Source organism: Simochromis diagramma, unplaced genomic scaffold (genome assembly GCF_900408965.1).
Source record: "Simochromis diagramma unplaced genomic scaffold, fSimDia1.1 OVJJ01000746.1, whole genome shotgun sequence".
NCBI classification, from domain to species: domain Eukaryota; kingdom Metazoa; phylum Chordata; class Actinopteri; order Cichliformes; family Cichlidae; genus Simochromis; species Simochromis diagramma.
Window position 1 is genome coordinate 1,125,999 of NW_024386757.1, and position 19,771 is coordinate 1,145,769.

Here is a 19,771-nt window from a genome sequence, read left to right on the forward strand (position 1 = left end):
GATGAGACAACGAACATCCACGAATACATCACGAAGATGGCCCCAACTGACAACGTGCTCAGTGAATACCTCAGGCAGCAGAAACCCAAAAAAGAGGAGGAAGGCGAAGAATCATCATGGAAGGACAGACCCCTGCACAGTATGTACCACCGGCAGATAGAGGAGGTGGCTGATATCCAGAAATCCTACCAGTGGCTGGACAAAGCTGGACTTAAAGACAGCAAAGAGGCACTAATCATGGCAGCACAGGAACAAGCTCTGAGCACAAGATCCACAGAGGCTTGGGTCTATCACACCAGGCAAGACCCCAGGTGCAGGGTGTGTAAAGATGCCCCTGAGACAATCCAGCAAGTAACAGCAGGGTGCAAGATGCTACCAGGCAAGGCATACATGGAACGCCATAACCAAGTGACCAGCATAGTGTACAGGAACATCTGTGCCAAGTATAACCTGGAAGTCCCGAGGTCAAAATGGGAGATTCCCCCAAGGGTGGTGGAGAATGACAGAGCTAAGATCCTGTGGGACTTCCAGATAAAGATGGACAAAATGGTGGTGGCTAACCAAGCAGACATAGTGGTGGTAGGCAAACAGAAGAAGACGGCGGTAGTGATCGATGTAGCGGTCCCAAATGACAGCAACATCAGGAAGAAGGAACACGAGAAGCTCGAGAAATACCAAGGGCTCAGAGAAGAGCTCGAGAAGATGTGAAGGGTGAAGGTAACGGTGGTCCCATTGGTAATCGGAGCACTAGGTGCAGTGACTCCCAAGCTAGGCAAGTGGCTCCAGCAGATCCCAGGAACAACATCGAGATCTCTGTCCAGAAGAGCGCAGTCCTAGGAACAGCTAAGATACTGTGCAGGACCCTCAAGCTTCCAGGCCTCTGATAGAGGACCTGAGCTTGAAGGACTGACCGCCCGCAGCGAGCGGGGGGGATTTTTATATATATATATATATATATATATATATATATATATATATATATATATATATTAAAATAGCCACCCTTTGCTTTGATTACTGCTTTACACACTCTTAGCATTCTCTCAATAAACTTGATGTAGTCACCTGAAATGGTTTTCCAGTCTTGAAGGAGTTCCCAGAAATCCTGAGCACTTGTTGGTCCTTTTGCCTTCACTCTGCAGTCCATCTCATCTCAAGCCATCTCGATTGGGTTTAGGTCAGGTGACGGGAGAGGCCAGGCCATCTGCCATTTACAATGGCAAGTCTCCAGCTTACAATGATTATGCCCTGTTCATGGAGGGTCCCCCTGGCAGTGAAGTGGAGGTGGGGTCTCATCTACTTAATTTATGTCAGGGTAATCAATTATTGTGTCATTTCCTGTCAGAGTTCCGTACTTTGGCTGCTAAGTTAAACTGGGAAGATGCTGCTCTCCAGTCATTTTTTATGGCGGGATTGCTGGATTACATCTGAGAGGAGATGGCAGTACGCGAGGCTCCCAAGACTCTGGACGAGACTGTAGATCTCGCCTTGAAAATTGATCATCGAGTTATGTCACCACCTCGTCACACTCCTCGGGTCTATAAACCCCAGTCTCAGAGAGATACTCCTCCGCCGCCTCCCCCCTCCTCTGAAGGAGTAGCTGCTAATACCAGCAATTTTTCCACCCAGGAGCCTATGCAGCTGGGCAGGCTATCCAAAGTGGAGAGAAATATATGCTTGCCTGAAGGCCTTTGTGCTTACTCTGGGTTGGCCCAACATTGCTGCCCCCAGTGTCCTCTAGGTCTGGGAAACAATGTGGCCAGGTAGACTGCGGGGGAGTCCCACTTGGCTCCTCCTGTTTCTCAGACCCCTCCCATTTCCAGCTTAAGGTAACGTTTCACCTGAAACACAAACAGTTCCCTCTTGAGGCTCTCCTGGACTCAGGAGCGGCTGAAAACTTCATCGACCTGAATCTAGCTTCTCAACTCCACATTTCGCTAACCCCAATTAACCATTTATTCCTGTCACTTGGTAGACGGACACCGTCTCCAACCCTACCCCATTCAGTTCCCGACCCAACCAGTTCGCATGTCCATCGGGGACCACTAGGAGTAGATCCAGTTTCTCGTGGTCTCTGCTGCATCCTCTCCTCTCATCCTGAGCTAACGTTTCTGATAGGGGACCCCGATTCACCGCTAGTTTCTGGAAGGTCTTCTGCAGTCTGATTGGGGCCTCTTCCAGTCTCAGGTCTGGCTACCACCCTTAGACTAATGGGCAGGCGGAAGGGGCCGCCCAACAACTGGGATGCTTTTTGAGATGATTCATCTCCACCCAACCGTCTCTTTGGCCCAGCTGTTGTGGACAGAGCTGTCTCACAACCTCTACATCTTTTCCTCTACCGGTCTCTCTCCCTTCGAAATTTATCATGGCTTTCACCCTCCTATCTTTGATCACCAGGAGGCAGAGGTTTAAGTACCTGCAGCCCAGCGGTTGGTCTGTCGATGTCGACTGGCCTGGATCGAGGCATGGGCTGCTATTTCTTGATGCAATGCTCAATACACCAAACAACATCGCTGCCGACACCGGCCAGGCCATTCATTTCAACCAGGGAACTGGGTCTGGCTCTCCACGAGACACCTGAAACTCCGTACTGAAGCCAAGAAGCTCACTCGCAGGTTTATTGGCCCGTATTAAATCATGGCAGAATCAATCCGGTCACTTATTGTTTACGTCTCCCACCCACAATGAAGGTCCACCCTGTTTTCCATGTGTCGCAGCTTAAGCAACGCATTACCTCTCCACTCTCCACTGGCACGACCCTCTCCACAGTGTTGCCAACTCCTCAGTAAGGAAAATCGCTATTGGTTGTCCTAAAAGTCGCTAGAAGTCGCTAAATGACGTCATCGCCTAATTTGCATAATTGGTCATGCTAATCTAATTGTAACCTATGTTGTTGGAGAGAGAAATAACATCGTGGAAGAGACATAAAGTGAGTAAAAAATGTCCTAAATGCATTTAGAGTTTATTTAGAACTACAAATTAAATTTCTTTTAGCAATTGTTGTTTTTTTTAATGTCACAATTCCAACCCTGCTCCTTTACCCGGGCTTGGACCGGCAAAAGTGACCCGAAATAGGCACTCTGGTGGAGTTACTTTGTGTGTGTGTTTATAAGTAGTTTTAAACCTTGTGATCCACAAAACAGCATAAGAGTAAAAGAGTAAAAGAAGAACTGACTGCGTTACAGCACCCACTGCTTGTTGAGAGTAAAAGCGATACGCACTTTCACGTCCTTTTTTAGCGACTTTTTTTTAGAAGAAAAGTCACTAAGGGGTCTGAAAACTCGCTAAATATAGCGACAAAGTCGCTAAGTTGGCAACACTGCCTCTCCAGTGCTGTTAACTTGCAATTTCTCAGGCTGGTGACTCAGATGAATTTATCCTCACCATCAAAAGTGACTCTTGGTCTTCCTTTCCTGGGGCGATTCTAATGTTAGCCAGTTTCGTTATAGCGCATGATGGTTTTTGCGACTGCACGTCGGGACACATTGAAAGTTTTAGCAATTTTCTGGATGGACTGACCTTCAACAAGGACAGATCATTAGAAAGAATGAATATGATTTATTGACGAACAGAATATAGATAAATGTTTGGCAGTTAAACTCTGTTGGCCCGTCCTGTCAGAACAGAACCCCAGCTGTGAAGGGGATTAGAGCAGGACCCCCTGGAGTCTAGACGCTGGTGCTGGAGATGAGATGTAGGTGGTTTGAATGGAGCTTCAGTGATGAGAGTTAATTCCATATATCTTGTTTCATATATTTGATACCTTCAGTATGTGTCTACAATGTAGAAATTGGTAAAAATAAGGACAAACCATTAAATGAAGGTGTTTCCAAACTTTTGACTAGTAGTGTGTATATATATAAATATATAGAGATATAAATATATCGTAACTTTAAAAATTGTGAATCAAGTCCTGTTGGAGTAACAAAATTGCTAAGCAGTGCCAGATTTCTGAAAATGAGGAGGAGCTAGTGGATCCCGGGTTTTTGCTAGCTGTTTTATCTTCTCACCCCACATAGCATGTAGCAATAGTGCCCAATGCAATGGGTACACATATGGAGGTAGGGTATGACTGAAGGCTCCGTAATAGGCACGTAGAGTCCTCATGGTAAAGCCAATAAACCAATTGCACGCCCAAGGTAAAACAAGCAGAGCTGATGGAATGGGGTATGTCTTCCATTTCAGTTGCATGGTGTTCATAGCTGATGTGTCGTGCTTTTCATCCATTGACGGATGACGATGAATGGACGGACCGCCCATTCATCCATCTTGCCATCCATCCCTCCCTCCCTCATGGGTCTGGGTTGCATGTTAATTTTTCAAATCTGATGATCTTGTTTTGTTATTTTAAAATGATATGAGTTCCTATTGCTTTGAACAAAATTCAAATAATAGATTTGAATGAGGTGTGTGAATCATTGCAAGGACTGCAAATTGGGGTAACAACATTCTCAAACACTTTGCAGTTAATCAGTGTTGTGTTGTTACCATGTGTTAGTAGTCAGTTCTGTATCTTTATATTTCTGTTGACAGGGAGAACAGACGGCATTACATAGAGCAGCAGTGGTGGGAAACAGTGACATTATCAATGCTCTGATCCAGGAAAGCTGCGCACTGGACAGACAGGACAAGGTATGATCATTTAGTATAATTTCAGATTCATATTTAATAAATTGCTTTCTGTGAACCTCTTTACAACTGGACTTTTTTGCTTTTGGTTTTTCTATAGAACTACACATCAAGTCATAAACTTAAATGGTCACAATTTGGAGACTGAATAAACGAATATACAGTGGCTTTGTTCTGTGCATAAATATTTTCAAATATTTATATATTTTTTAACCTGTTCTGTAGTCATGAGTTTAGTATTTTAATATCAACAAGCTGCAAAGCAGTATTTAAAAAAGTTGACTGTCTTCATATTTACTGTTAAATTACTTTTTTGCTTCCTACTTTCAGACTTTTTAGTTTCCGTTTAGTACATTTTGTATAATGTATAATTGCAATTCACAACAACAGTCACCTTGAGATGTTTTATATAGTAAGGTTAGAGACAAAATTCCAGAAATCTGAAAATTCCCCCACAAAGCAAGTTTTAACAATGGTGGACACAACCAAAATGGGTTTTGGCAGAAGAGACCTCCAATATCAGCCACTTCTTTTAGCTACTGCTGGTACATGCTGTCCAGGGGCCTGTCCTTCCATGATGGTTCCTCTTCTTGCCCCTTTTCTTTCTTGTGTTTCTGCTGCCTGAGATAGTCAATATGCACGTTATCTGTTGTGTTCATCTTTCTGATGTACTCTTTCTAATGGATTTGTGTTGTTTCATTCTGGATAGTGGTTCTGAAAATCTTCTTTCTTTCCATTTAGCATACAGTCTAATGGTGCTGGACTTGGGTTGAAACTAGTGGTGCAACTGATCAAAAGTCTCACGGTTCGGATCGGATCACGTTTTTTTCCTCACAGATCGGATCAATTTTCGGATCAGCAGAAAAAAAAGAAGACTTATTTAAGTATTTTTTGCCTATTAAAAAACATTCAACTCAAGAATCATTCCACGCAATTATATAAAAACAAATTAAGATGCAATATAGGGCAGTACAGGGCTTTCTATCTACCACTCCGCTGTGATATAATGAGCGGTCATGGTCACGTAGCTTTCCGTTGCCCTGGAGATCCACCCATTTGTAGTTAGGGCAACAGAAGATGCCTGGGACAGTTCAGCCATAACTTTAAACTTTTCCTGCTCATACATGCTTGGACTGATCTTGTCACTGAAGTGGACGCGCAACGGAATGTCATAGCGTGGCTCAAGCACGTTCATCATAGTGTAGCGTAAATAGCGTAAATCTTGTTAAAATGACATTAATGCCATAACTGCATTGACGCGGCAAATCTCCGTTAACTAGTTACCGCGGCTCTTCCTGTGCGTGGGGCTGCACGGCGTCAATGCGTTAACTAACACGTTGACTAGTTTAAACCCTTGTTTTGCACAACAGAATACAGCCTACCGTCTGCAGCTAAACACCCCAATAGCTTTTGTAATAGCTTTAGCCTGGTCAGATTGGGCAGCAAAGGGCTGCTTAAATACAGCAAACTCCTCTGTTCCTCCACTTGGACCGCTAGCGCTGGCCATAGCTATCGCTGGCCATAGCTATCGCTTGACAGACTGACCACGCGCACCATACACATATTTTTTTCTTCTTTTTCGAATCTTCGGATCACGTGCGTGCCGAACCGTGGAGTGAGATCGGTTCGGATTACGGATCAACCGTAAACCACCATTAGTTGAAACCCTCCATGCATGATAAGGAAATTTCTTGTCAGTGGCTTCTATCTCCTTCTTTGGCCACCTTATTAACCCAGCAGCAATGTGCTAGCAGCATGTAGGTGTTGATTGCCTGGATGTTGTTCTTCTCGTTCAGCTGACTCCTCTGGACTTGGCTTACTCTGTGCAGGTATTTGGTGGTTGCTGCTTTGTTAGTAGCCTTATGTTAGTAGGTCTACTCTTATACTGTTTAGGGGTGACTGTTGTTGTGATTTGGTACTGCATAACTAAAATTTAATTGAATAAAATTGAAACTTGATAAAATTAAGCTTCTCTTCAATTTGAGTTGACAGAGTTGTAAACATCAATCTGTTTGTTGTTCATTTGCCTTTTTGTCTTCTGTCAGGATGGCAATACTGCTCTCCATGAGGTGTCCTGGCATGGCTTCACTCAATCTGTGAAATTGCTGGTGAAAGCTGGAGCCAATGTTTATACCAAAAACAAGGTGAACCTAGACTTAACCTGAGATTGGAGCACTGAATACATTAGCTGAAAGTTCTAATCAACATTGTTGTAGTTAACCAAATATAACAAAAATCTTAAAGTGTGAAAGATATGCTTGATTGTTGAAATTAAAAACTAGGCTTTAGGCAATAAAGAAAACTGGGGCTATAATCTATACTTGGAAAAAAAATAGATTAAGACATTTTCTACTAAAGACGCTGGTAAAAAATGTGTTTAGTTTTTGTCTGTGTTATTTAAAATTTTGTCAATACAGCCAGTCTGTGAATGCTTGAGGACTGTGAGTCAGTTTTTATACTGTAATACTTCTTCCTGAAAAAGACGATATAAATATATGGTATATGTCACTGCAACAAAAGTATCTCCAGGGAACACTAGTAAATGTCATACTCTCTCTGCTCCTGTTTGCAGGCAGGAAATACACCTCTCCACCTTGCATGTCAGAATGGTCATGCTCAGAGCACCAAGGTTCTGTTATTGGGTGGATCCAGACCTGACAGCAAAAACCATGTAAGTTATGTGCATTTGCAAGTGTCTGGTAGTTGTTCCTGTTCAGAGATTAAATTTGGCAGGCTGTGGAACCCTAATATCCACTCTGGCAGTGAAGTGTGAGAAAAAGACAGTTTGTCAGGTGTTTGGTGTTCTTAATTTGTATGCAGATCTTGTACTGTCAGGGTTTCTGGTTCGTTGACCCAGTGTTTTCACTTTGTACTTTGAGACTGTTTTTTTTCCATTTGAGTCCTGTTTTATTGTGTTAGCCTCTGTCTTTGGCTACGTGCACATTGCAGACGAAAGCGCATCAAATTCGACTTTTCTGATCCTATGCGACCAATATCTGATCATGGTATGACAGTGTGAACAGCACAAATCCGATATTTTCAAATCCGACCCAGGTCACTTTCGTGTGTGGTACTGAATCCGATACATATCTGATGTTTTAGAAAGCGACTGCTGTTTGAATGGTCATGTCGCATTAAATTCGTCTTTTACGTCACTCACACAAGACAGACGCCAATTATCAGCGCGCGAAAAAGCGCCCGAGAACGCTTCCTGGCCATCCAGTGAAACTGTTGGGAAGACAGCGTTGGAGAAACGTGAACATTTTATTTGTACTGTATAATCTGCAGACTCTAACAGAAATCTGCAGCTATCCTTTGAAGCACCGCTCCTCTCTAAAACAGCAATAAGGATAATTATTAGGCCATATATAAATAACGAAATAACTTTATAACTTAAAGCAAAATTGGGAAACGTAAAGTCCGAAACAAGTCTTTATAAGGGCCATCAGTCAAACAATACTGTTTGGTCTGGGTCTAAACAGAGGCGTTGTGTGTGACGTCTTCTTTTGCGCATGCGGGCCACTTTGAGGGTTCACACTAGAGCGCGTTTGCTGTCACATTTTATTTGTAGTGTGAACAACCAGACAAAAAAAAATGGATTTGATCAAAAAATCAGAATTGAGCATTAAGACCTGCAGTGTGAACGTAGCCTTAGTGCATTATGTTTGGTGCTACTTCCCATGCGTCATTAGTTCGATTTAGTTCAGCTGTGTACTCTCCTGTCTCTTATCATCATCATCAACTTGTGTATTTAAGCCCTAAATTTCCCTAAGTTCCTTGTCTTGTCATCATCAGTCCCGGTTGTGTGTTGTCAGGTAAGTTCAGTTCAATTCTGCCAGCCAGTCATTCAGTCAGTCGTCTCATATTCTGTTTATCCTGTCTTCACAATAAACACCGTCCACAGCCTTCATAAGCCTGCAAGTCCTGTTTTTGGGTCCTCTCTCCTCCCTCTCTCCACACACCGACGTGACATGTACTTAATCACTGTGTTCTGCTGAACCTCTAAAGCTCAATGCTCATCATCGCAAAATGCATTTTATTTGTGTGACTTTACTTGTTGTCGTTTTTCTTCATTATTAACACATCAGCAGATATAGTAAACTATAAAAAAGTATAGTGGAAAAATTTTCCAATCTTCATGTATTAATATTTATTGATATAACTTTCATGCAAATAAATGGTACTGATTTTAAAATCCTAGCAAAGTTCACACTCTGTGTTGTAAGCATCCAAGTGCACCATAATTATAGAATAGTAAAATAATAATAAAACAATCACTACTGCTGATTATTATTTTGAGTTTGAATTTAAAAAATATAAACTTGAAAGAAAAATATATATGACCTCTTTTGTTCTTAAAGATCGGATCTTTTTCGGACAGTGCATTTGTTAGGTACAGAGAAGGCAAGAATTGTCACAACAGCAGGGCCAGAGTTGATTCATTTATTGCATGGTAATGCCTTTAATGACTCATAGATGCCTTAAGTTAATCTTAATGTGTTAATGTGTTATATTATTATTTATAATAGGATTATATTTGTGTGTGTGCTGCGTGCCCTGCATACTGTGCTCTGTGTTATATTATTATTCATAATATACTATTTGTAATATTGTTATATATTTCCAAACCTTCATTGTTTGAGCTTCAAAAACAAATGAACTTGTTTTTTCTTCTTTTAAAAAAAAAGTTGAATAAAAAGTTGAATACTGTCACTTGAATACTGTCAGCAACATTCAAGTGCTGGACAGCATCGATAACGTGGTCCCCCACACAGAGTCCTAGGCTATGTGTGTTATCTGCTTTGAGAGTGAAGGTAGTAAATCTCTTACACTGTGTTTGGGGAGATTTACTACCTTGACCTGAGGAATGTGAATGCTGTAAAATTATTTACCAGTGATTATTTCTTGCAGGCAGGTGATACCTGTCTACATGTGGCGGCCCGCTACAATCATCTGGCTGTGATTCGTATCTTGCTGGGAGCATATTGCTCTGTGTCAGAGAAGAATTTGGTGAGTTGTGGACTGACTGGGGCATTTTTCTGGTAAAAGCTACTTGATGAAAAATTAATTGGAACTTTTTTCCTGTAATGTGAAAAAAATCACGTTTGAATTATAGAACTGTTTTTTTAGTAGCTCTTTCTATCCACTATAATCAAGTGCTTGTTTTTCTGATAGTTGGAGTTCTCTTTGTAATATCATAGGGTCTTTACCATATAATAAAAAGTGCCTTGACTTTATAGTTGGTGCTGTATACATGCACTCAACAGAAAGAACAAGTTTATTCCTGTATTTGACATAAAGTGTGTTAATATTTTTATTCTAAGCCCCACTTATTGCAGACACGCAAACCTAGGAATACAACCTGACCAGTCAGGCATAATTTGGTTCCTAAGTGGTGATGATTACTTTTAATACAGTTTCTTATTAACCTAGTGAAGTTTTTCATGACAAACTTAAATCATTTATGAATGCACTACAAGTGACTATTTTGGCTGGCGTCAGAGGGCCTCGGACTCCGGTGATGTGGAATCCTCGGACGCAGGTTCTGGTTGCTTGAGGCCAACAAGTACTGATTTTTGGGGGGTTGAATTCTGCTGATGCAGGACTCGCTGATTCAGGCTCAAATTCAGGTGCTGGTGGGGCCTGCCTGGCACCCTTGGGTTCTGATGCGGGCTCAGATAATGGGTGTCCTTCAGGCTCTAGCACCGCAAGCTGTGTGCCCTGTGCAACCCCAGCATCAGGAATACAGGCAAGAGGTCACAGCACTGCCGTCTGGTCCTGGTTTGCCCGAGCCAAAGGTGCTCCACTGGCCGGTCCTGAACCCTAACTCGAACCCTCCGGTGCAGAGCATGATTTGCAATGTGAATGAAGCTCTTGCAGTGGTTCTATAAGGACCAAATGGCTCATAACATCAAGCTAGACACCCCATACACCTGAAGCACCTCCCATAGAATACTCCCACAAAACACATATAGACTGGTTGAGCAAACTCCCACCCACCCTGAAATATCCTTAAGAGGCTAGGTCCAGTGTTCCGCAGCCTGGACGAAAACCGCATTGTTCCTCCTGTATCTGAGGTTCGACTAACAGATGGACTCTCCTTTCCACCACTCTGGCATAGATTTTCCCCAGGGAGTGTGTTCACGGAGGGTTGGAGGACACCCTCCAGTCCACCTTCTTGAAGATGGAAAACACTACTAGAGGTACGGCCCTAAATCCCCACATGAGTGTCTGACACTGGGACAACAGAGTGTTAGGGTACTCTTAACTGCCGTTTGGTGCATAAGTGCAGACAACAGTTAGGAATAGTTCCCTGACACAAAGGCACAGGGAACAGTCCCTCTCTACCACCGGGAAAAAAACCAACAAACCAACATACAGGCAGCAAGCCAAGGGGATCCCAGGATGCCCACCCTAGCCTGCTGCCTCTCACCAAGGGCAACTCCGGACTGGTTCCAGAGCCCAAGCTGTGCATTGAGTTGAGCCCAACTATATTTAGCCTTATGCAGTAGTTTAGTTTCCTTCCCCACATTCCATGCCCCCAGCGCTAGCATCGGTACCTGGGATTGGTCCACCAGGGTCTCTGCCCTTGGCTGACAACTGGCACACAGTGCCTTCTGTGGGTGCTGGGTCTACAGGAAGGTCGTTCCATGTCCCTTCTTTGGGCTGCTCTCGGCCAGGCTCCGTAGGCCAAAGCCTGGTCACCAGGTGCTTGCCCTCGGGTACCCTTCCCAGGCTAGGCTCCATGGCGGGGTCCCAGTAACCCTATCCTGAGAAGAGTTTAGCTGTTCCCTTGATCTTGTACTGGCAAGGTCTTCTGAATCGCCCTTTGTCTGGTTCCTCACCCTGGACCAATTTTCCATGGGAGACCCTACCAGTAGGCAGCAAAGCCCCCCGACAATATAACCCCTCCTCCATGATAAGGCAGTGATTCATGGAAAGGGAGACACACAAGTTTTTCCACATGATTACATATATCATATTAGTTGAACTTGTAAAAATATATAATGTAATTATAACTAGTAGATTAAATGAACCATATAAGGTGGGGATTTGCATGTTAAGGATGAGATTATATACATCATATAAGGTAAGATTAACATGGAGGAGTGAGGATATTATGTTGACTGAGTCATATTAAGATCAAAATTAATAAATGAAGAAGTTAACTGAAATAACCTTTTTTATTCAGGTATATAGCTCATAGTTAATAATCAGTATGCTTTTTATGTTCTCTTGTAAATAAAATACTGTTTTATGATTTGTAAATCATAGCATTTTGTTGCTATTTACATTTTACACAGGATCCCAACTTTTTTGGAATTGGATTAGTAATTGCATTGTTTAATAGACCACAATAATAAAGAACTGGCATCTGTTTGAGATCTTCAAGTTAAGGTTAAACTTATATTAACTTTACCTAACACACCTTTTTTATGTCAAACATCATCAAAGAACAATCCTTCTCAAATAAATGCACGGTGCATTTATTTGAGAAGAATTGTTCTTTGATGATTTAGCCTATTTATCCCTTCCAAAGAGCACCTCAAAGAGACACAATTTAAATCCAGGAAGCACTCCTTTCTCCTTTGTTTTTAATATTGATGTTTTTAAAAACTATTTGTTTCATATTCATGTGCATGTCTGTGTGTGATGGATTTCCTCAGGCTGGAGACACTCCGCTACATGTGGCAGCTACACTGAATCATAAGAAGGCGATACGCCTGCTGCTGGAGGCTGGAGCAGACAGTCGCATCAACAACAATGTAAGTGTCTCTGTAGACTCAGGAGAAGCATGTCTTTAATTTTAGCACATTGAAAAACCATAGTAGTTATAAGTGGTACTTTCTGTTGTCTAAAATGTTCACGAGTTTTATAGAAATTTATAAAAAAATGTCTTGAGTTGAGGTTGGCCTATGATTTTCTATGAGTTCCTGCTTTAGTCCTCAAGGAATGACTCAGTTTTTCTAATTAGTGTATTTCTCCAACTATATCCAGCCACTAATATGTCCTTGTTGGATCACATTTTAGTCAGCTCCTCGTTATTTTCTTTGTCTGTCACAAGTTAGAATCTCAGGGGACTCAACCTCAAGGTCAGAGGTCAAGTTTTCTGAAAATCTTGTGACTGCCATGAGTTGACAACAAGCCAGCATAGAATTTTGAAATTGAAACCATAGGTATGCCTAACAGGAGGCTGTGGGTTAGCACTGGCGAGTGCCAGTATTTTTTTTAAAGGCAGACATATTGATAATGATGTCAGATCCATATTAAATATGATAAATTCTAACAGGAATTAACATCTATGACTACATCATTTCTCCTTCCACTCACTTGTCAAAATAACTGAAAAAGGAATTGTCTTAAGAAATTGTAGTGGGTTGACTTGGGATAGGGTCTCACAATGCATCCACTTCCTCCATCAGCTTGCTGCCAGTCCCTGCTTCTTGCTTTTAACTCAAAGCTGTGCTATTCACCATTTCTTTGTAGAAGCAGCAGGTAGCACCTTGAAAAGCATTTGAGCAATTGACCATCAGTAGCTGGAAATTCTCTAATCGCATTACAAATTATTATACCTTTTTTGGAGATGTCATTTCATATAATGAAAGGTTAAATGGACTAATTCTTATATAGCGCTTTTCTACTCTCCTGGAGCACCCATTCATACAAGCACTTGCAGAAGTGCGTACTAACATTCACACATATTCATACTCCAATGGATCATCAGAGAGCAACTTAGGGTTGACCTGCTTTACCGCCTGAGCTACAGCCACCCCGAAATGTGTGAAGGTTCAGATTGTACATTAAAATATCCCATCAATACTAACAGGTTGCTAAGTTCACAGTGATAGAAAATACGTTAATAATTTGCTTACCACAAGCCAGGGAAAACATCCAGTCTGCATGGAATGAAGAGGAAACTGTGACCAGCTGAAGGTGGACTCATGTTTTGTCTGTCTTGACTTGTATCTCTGGGTGTCTGCAGGCAGGTCTAACAGCTTTGGACCAGGCCAGAGAACACAACAACCCAGAAGTAGCTCTTCTACTGACTAAAGCACCCCAGGTAAACTCTCACTGTGACCAGTACAGGCAGACATAATTTATAACTATAATAAATAGTTTGATTGTTTTCCACGTATATGAAAATGTGATGTGTGATTTTTCTTTCTCATGGGCTTTTCTAGGTTTTATTTGTCATGTTTAGTAACTATAGCTCATATTTTACCAAATTTCACTGCCCAACATATAAGAAAAAAGAATCAGATCACTTAAACTATATTTAACATACTAACAGCTAAAATTGAATTTTTTTTTGAAAAGCCAGTAAAAACTGTACTCATCAATACTTATCAATACAATATATACAATATATAATTCACAAATCATACTTGATGAATTGTGTCTTCTTGTGTTCAGGTGCAAAGTTTTGTGCGTGGCAGGAAAGCAAGGAAAAGGAGAGATGAGCTGAAGGCAGAAGGTCGGGCTCAGTCAGTGCCTAGAAATGCGATGCTACCCTGTAAGGTAAATATACTTAAGTGTCAGTGTAGCTGAAACTTACTGAATGTAGACTTCATCACAAAAATAGGAAAATGTGAGCAAAAGCTGGAATGAGCAGGAATGTTTTTTTATGGAGGAGGGGAGTCAGGGTTGTTTCCACATATCTCTGGCGTTGGCCACACACAGTACTAGCCCTAAGGATTTTTATATTTTTGTGGGGACAATGCCTTTATCATATCCTTTAGCTAGAGTTAGCAAGAGTGCCAACATCATTGTGTGCCAGGAATTAGTTTCTCCTTCTCTCACCCCTTTTCACTCACCATGTTTTTATACACCACTCTGCATTTAATTAGGAGTTATTATTCATCTCTGGCACACTTCTACAGCATGTCTTTTGTCTTGTCTCCCTCTGCTCACCCCCAGGTGGTCACGACAGATGGCTGCCTGTCGCTGAGCCTGGTTCTGCTGGAGGTTTCTTCCTGTTAAAAGGGAGTTTTTCCTTCCCAACTGTCGCCAAAGTGCTTGCTCAAAGACGGATGTCTGATTGTATGGTCTTTACCTTACAATATAAAGCGCCTTGCGGTGACTGTTGTTGTGATTTGGTGCTATAGAAATAAAACCGAATTGACATGAACTGAATTGGCCAAAAGTATGCACTCACCCATCCAAATCACTGAATTCAGGTGTTCCTATCACTTTCATGGCCACAAGTATATACGATTTGACACCAGGGCATGCTTGACTGTTTCTATAAACATTTACGAAAGAATGAGTTGCTCTCAGGACTTTAGTGAATTCCAGTGTGGTACCTTAATAGGATGCCACCTGTGCACAAATCCAGTCGTGAAATGTCCTTGCCACTGAATATTCCACTGAATATAGCAAAGGAAACGATTGGGAACACTGCGATTTTGATAGAATTGTAGACTTGAATTATTGAAAAAAGAAAAGGGAAAAGACAAAACTCCATAATATGTCTCATAATGTCCACTTTAAAATCTTTCATACTGTTTAAATGTTTCTGGAACCTGCTTAGATAAACCTTCCTCTCGTTCTACAGAGTAGTGTATCTGCTGCAGGCGACAGCCAGAGCAGTGACCAAGCTGCCTGCAAACACACTAAGGTAACTGAGTCTAACGCCAGGAGAGGAAAGAACAGGAAGCGGAAAAAAAAGGTAAGACCGTGCATATAAATATGGAATAAACCATGGAATAAAAACCTTTTAAAAAAAACAAAAAAAACCCAAAAGTAACCAGTAATGAGGGCTAACCTCAGAAGAAACTATCCCAGGTTTGTCCTGGACTTTGTCCAGCTGGTCACAGGAAGAGTCACCTTTTTAGATCCATTTAAAAACCATTTAAAACCACTGAAAAATTGTCCTCTGGAGAAGAGCAGAGAATGTTGAAACAGTTTAATGAGTTTCTAGACCCAAGAACAGCACAGCAAAAACCAAGCAAACCTGGGGTGTACAGCCCTGGTGTTGCACAAGCAGCAGACAAAGACAGACAATGACAAAGACAAGGCGTAACAGAAAGATATAGAGAGAAGGGATATTTTGGCATCTTTCGGACACATTTATGGTTAGAGGTAATTCCGATTGCAACTTATTTATGGCCAGCAGGATATTTTTGTAGCCAAAATCAATTACTTGTTACTAATGAATTAATAACTTATGACCACATAGTGTTGGTTAACTATTGCAGTTTTATGGTCACTGCAGAGCAATAGATCATAAGACTTGATACATAGTGTTAGCATGAACCATTAATCTTCGAGAGGAATTAATCCAACTATAAATCACGATATATCCATTCAACATATATAATATAGAGTATATAACATAAAATATAGATACAACTTAAGTCAGTGACACATGGTGACACAGATGATTTTCCACCCTGTTGCCTAAACACGCAAACAAAAACATCTTACTGCATTATTTACCAGTTTAACAAAATAAATTTGATCACATCAAAAAATACCTGCCTGTCTGCACTCTATATGGATGTCTTCATCTTTCTATCTTTCTCCTTCCTAGCCAATGGATTGTGAAATATTATTACCTACGTAGTTAGTTAAATATCTACTACTACCACAAGATGGCAGTAATGTAAAGGATGGATGCAAACATGCCAGGAGCTTTTTAGTTTATGTCAGTTTTTACATGCTTGTCCTGAAGAAGTGCCACTGATATAACTAAAAAATGTAGATAAGGCACAATGTACACATTGCACAATATAAAAACCAAAAGCTTAACATATTAATTCCCTACAAATGCCGTTGCAGCCATCTTTGTCTGACCCTCTGCACTGCAGAGAGACCAGGCACTGTGGAACCATTCATAAGAAGAAAGGTAAACTGCGTGGAACCGCCCCTTATGTTTCCATCCCTCCACACAACTTCAAAGCCTATCAGCTGTACACGCTGTACCGAGCAAAAGATGGCAAGATAATGCAGGTAAGTGACTATCATTACCGTGTTTTCGCCAACACTGAGGGTGCCAGTTTGGCACAAGTAAGGTGCTGTTAAATAACAACCAGGCTAGGTAGACACTGAGAAAAGCAAATAATTATTCTTCAGACAGTAAATGCCAGTATCTTGTATCTAGCTTGGTTACTGGTAATTACTAAAGTAGTTCTAACGATAGTATTTAACCTCCTAAGACCCTTCCACGACATGCATTTTTAATTTCTCTTTGATATTTGGGCATATTGGGGCCCGATAAATGCAAAAACAAAGAATTACCAGATTTTTTTTACCTTGTTTTTGTTTTTAAGAAAAATGAGAGCCACAAATGAGGATATTCATTTAAAATTTTGATACAACAGTAGCAGTATAATGTCCTCGTAAGTGGATATCAGGCCCATGTAGAGCAACATTGAGTATTTTGGTCTAAATAACCCAAAATGTGATGTCCACATATGTGGACGGCAGGTCCTAGGAGGTTAAGTCTAGGATCCAGGTACATCACAATATGCTGTGTTTTGCCCCTTGAAATTCTTTACAGCCACCTTCAGATGTTGCTTGTTTGTAGGTCTCTGTTACTTCATTTGTATCCTCAGCAATTAAAAAGCATGTACTGTTAGGTTAGGATGTTGTGACTGAGTTGGCCATTGCAGAATATCAATTTTTTGCTTCCAGAAGCTATTGGTTTGCTTTTGTAGTATGTTTTGGATAGGTTTTCATTCGCACTATGAAGTCTGTGTGATCATTTACACCACATGGCTTAATCTGAGTGGAGAGTATAGTTTTGTACATTTCATCAGCAGCCAGTTTGTTCTTGGCTGTAACTAGTGGTTTGCACCTTGTTGTAAATCCTCTGTATTTACATTCATGGACATGTCTCTGATATCTCCTTGAGTGTGTTCTTGACTTGGCTAGTCAAGTTTCTATTAATCAAGAAAAAAAAGTGATTGTCCATTTTTGTGGGCTTACAGGCTTTTTGTTGCTGCTGAGCTGGCTATTAAATTCCTTCTTTTTAAGAATGTACCATATTGTTGATTTTGCCATTCCATTTTTAATAACTATAGTATGTATTAACATGTTGAAGTTTGTATGGATATATCTTGAAAATATGACCTAGTGTCTCAATGATTTTACCTGTATAAATAAAGATGAAATAAAAAAATAAAATTCCTAAAGTTTTTTTTTCTATCCTTCAGACAGGTTTATTTTGTTTTTTAAGACCTCTAACTAAACCACTACATTGGACACTGATGTGCCACCCCATACCCTGCCACCCACTGGTGTTACTATCATGTTACTATGATGTGTTTCATTGTAATTATTGTTATTTAACCCTGTCATGCATGAATTATCACAACCTCAATAAGGATTTTCTTCTTAAGTATTTTTATTCTTCCTTTCATACCAACAGATAAATAAAAATACTTAAGAAAAATATCCTGATTGAAGTTGACATAACTTATGGATGAACGGGTTAGTAGTGTGTATTAAATCTTGATAAAATAATTAAGAGACACTTATACCACAGTGACCAGAGGGACTAATCAAAATTTAAAGAAAATGTCCATTTGTTTGTCGTAGCAATGCTTCTTGGCATTAAATCCTCTCTGTTGCTCAGCCCACAAATGCATTTTCCTTACAAATGTGACATCATTTAAGAGGAAATGAAAAAGCTTTCCCATTGTATGATTTATTGCTAAGAAACGTTGTTACAAAATACACAAATCAACAAAACTCGTATTTCCCTTTTTTCTGCTGGAATTTCCTTAATTTCCTCTTCTAACATTACACAAACCAAAGGTTATTATCACACTGTTCATAAACTTCTGGATTTTGTCCATTTGCTGTGGTATGCCTATGGTGGAGGTCTGAAGAAAATTGTGAATTCTGCTTTTGATTCATGCAAGGAGCTTCAGTCTACTACTCTACTACTTTCCTCTGGTGTATTTTTTCTATTTATAATAACCCTGGGTCTATGCTGAGTGTGCGCAGCTGATGGGCGCTGTGTAAAACGCCTGAATGTGGTAATGTACTACATTCTACAGGCAACCCTCCACCTCTGCCCTTCAACCTACCTGTAGACTGTAGAATGTAATGATGGGCTAAAACATAATGGCCCTTCATGTTTAATGTGACCATTGAGGCATATCAGGCAACAGTACCAAGCACTCACTATTTATCTGTTTTAAAGGTAAAGAGTTAATTACATCACATGTGAGTGCTCAGAATGTTTTCATTTATTCCTAATGAACATCCTTGTTTCTGTCATTTTTCCACTACAATACCTTAATGATTTAAATATGGATTGCTGGTTTGTGTTACAGGCTCCTCTGAATGGCTGCCGCTGTGAGCCTCTCATAAATAAACTGGAAAACCAGCTGGAAGCTACCAAGGAGGAAATGAAAACTGAGATCCACATCATTCAAGACCAACTGAACAGCAAGATGGGCCAGCTCGACCGCAAGAACAAACACCAGGTAGCATATACAGTTGCTCATTGCAACTGATCCACAAAAGAAAGTAAGCACTCACATAACATTAACTGCAGTTGGTGCTATTCACGAGGTTAACAGCATTTCAGAGGCCTCCCTACCTCTCAACTCTGCCGCCCTATTTTTTCCCTTCCTTCATGAGTGGTCTTTCTGTGTGGAATTTGTGTGGGTTCTCTCTTCTTCTCACAAGTGAGGTTAATTGATGATTCTAAATTGCCCATAGGTGTAAATGTGAGTGTGACTGTTTGTCTGTCTCTATGTGTCAGACTGGCGATCTGTCCAGGGTGTACGCTGCCCCTCACTGCTGCGTACACCAGCGTACACCCTGGACATGACTGAGGCCATGACTGAGGCCATTTCTGATAAGGTCTCATGAGGTGTAGATAGATCAACTGAACGACCAGATTAATTCCTTAAGGACTAAGGCTTTTTAGATACTGTTCATCTACCGTCTAGGTTTTTTTAGGCCTGCCTTTTGGCTTCATCTTTTGGTTTCCACTTTTCCAAGTTTTCTTACATTTTCAAGGGCGTACTGCACACCAAGTCATGATATGCCAAGTTTTCTGCTAATGAGTCTTTGGGAATCCCCTTGCTGACAGATTGTTGAAATGGAAGCAAGTTACAGTGCATCCAAAAAAAGTATTTACAGCACATCACTTGTTCCATATATTAAAATCTTACAGCCTAAT

At 40.9% G+C, this 19,771-nt stretch overlaps 1 protein-coding gene across 5 annotated transcripts in view; it reads left to right on the forward strand.

The window, feature by feature from the left end:
• The window catches only part of ankrd6b (ankyrin repeat domain 6b), a 61,254-nt gene that overhangs the window by 33,755 nt on the left and 7,728 nt on the right, over nucleotides 1–19,771 (forward strand). For all 5 annotated transcript variants that reach the window (XM_040027200.1, XM_040027193.1, XM_040027211.1 and 2 more), the window contains 10 exons: nucleotides 4,534–4,632; nucleotides 6,675–6,773; nucleotides 7,202–7,300; nucleotides 9,541–9,639; nucleotides 12,297–12,395; nucleotides 13,613–13,690; nucleotides 14,044–14,148; nucleotides 15,185–15,298; nucleotides 16,411–16,581; nucleotides 18,915–19,067. In XM_040027200.1, the coding sequence (XP_039883134.1) occupies nucleotides 4,534–4,632; nucleotides 6,675–6,773; nucleotides 7,202–7,300; nucleotides 9,541–9,639; nucleotides 12,297–12,395; nucleotides 13,613–13,690; nucleotides 14,044–14,148; nucleotides 15,185–15,298; nucleotides 16,411–16,581; nucleotides 18,915–19,067 (1,116 nt within the window). The remainder of the gene's footprint in view (nucleotides 1–4,533; nucleotides 4,633–6,674; nucleotides 6,774–7,201; nucleotides 7,301–9,540; nucleotides 9,640–12,296; nucleotides 12,396–13,612; nucleotides 13,691–14,043; nucleotides 14,149–15,184; nucleotides 15,299–16,410; nucleotides 16,582–18,914; nucleotides 19,068–19,771) is intronic.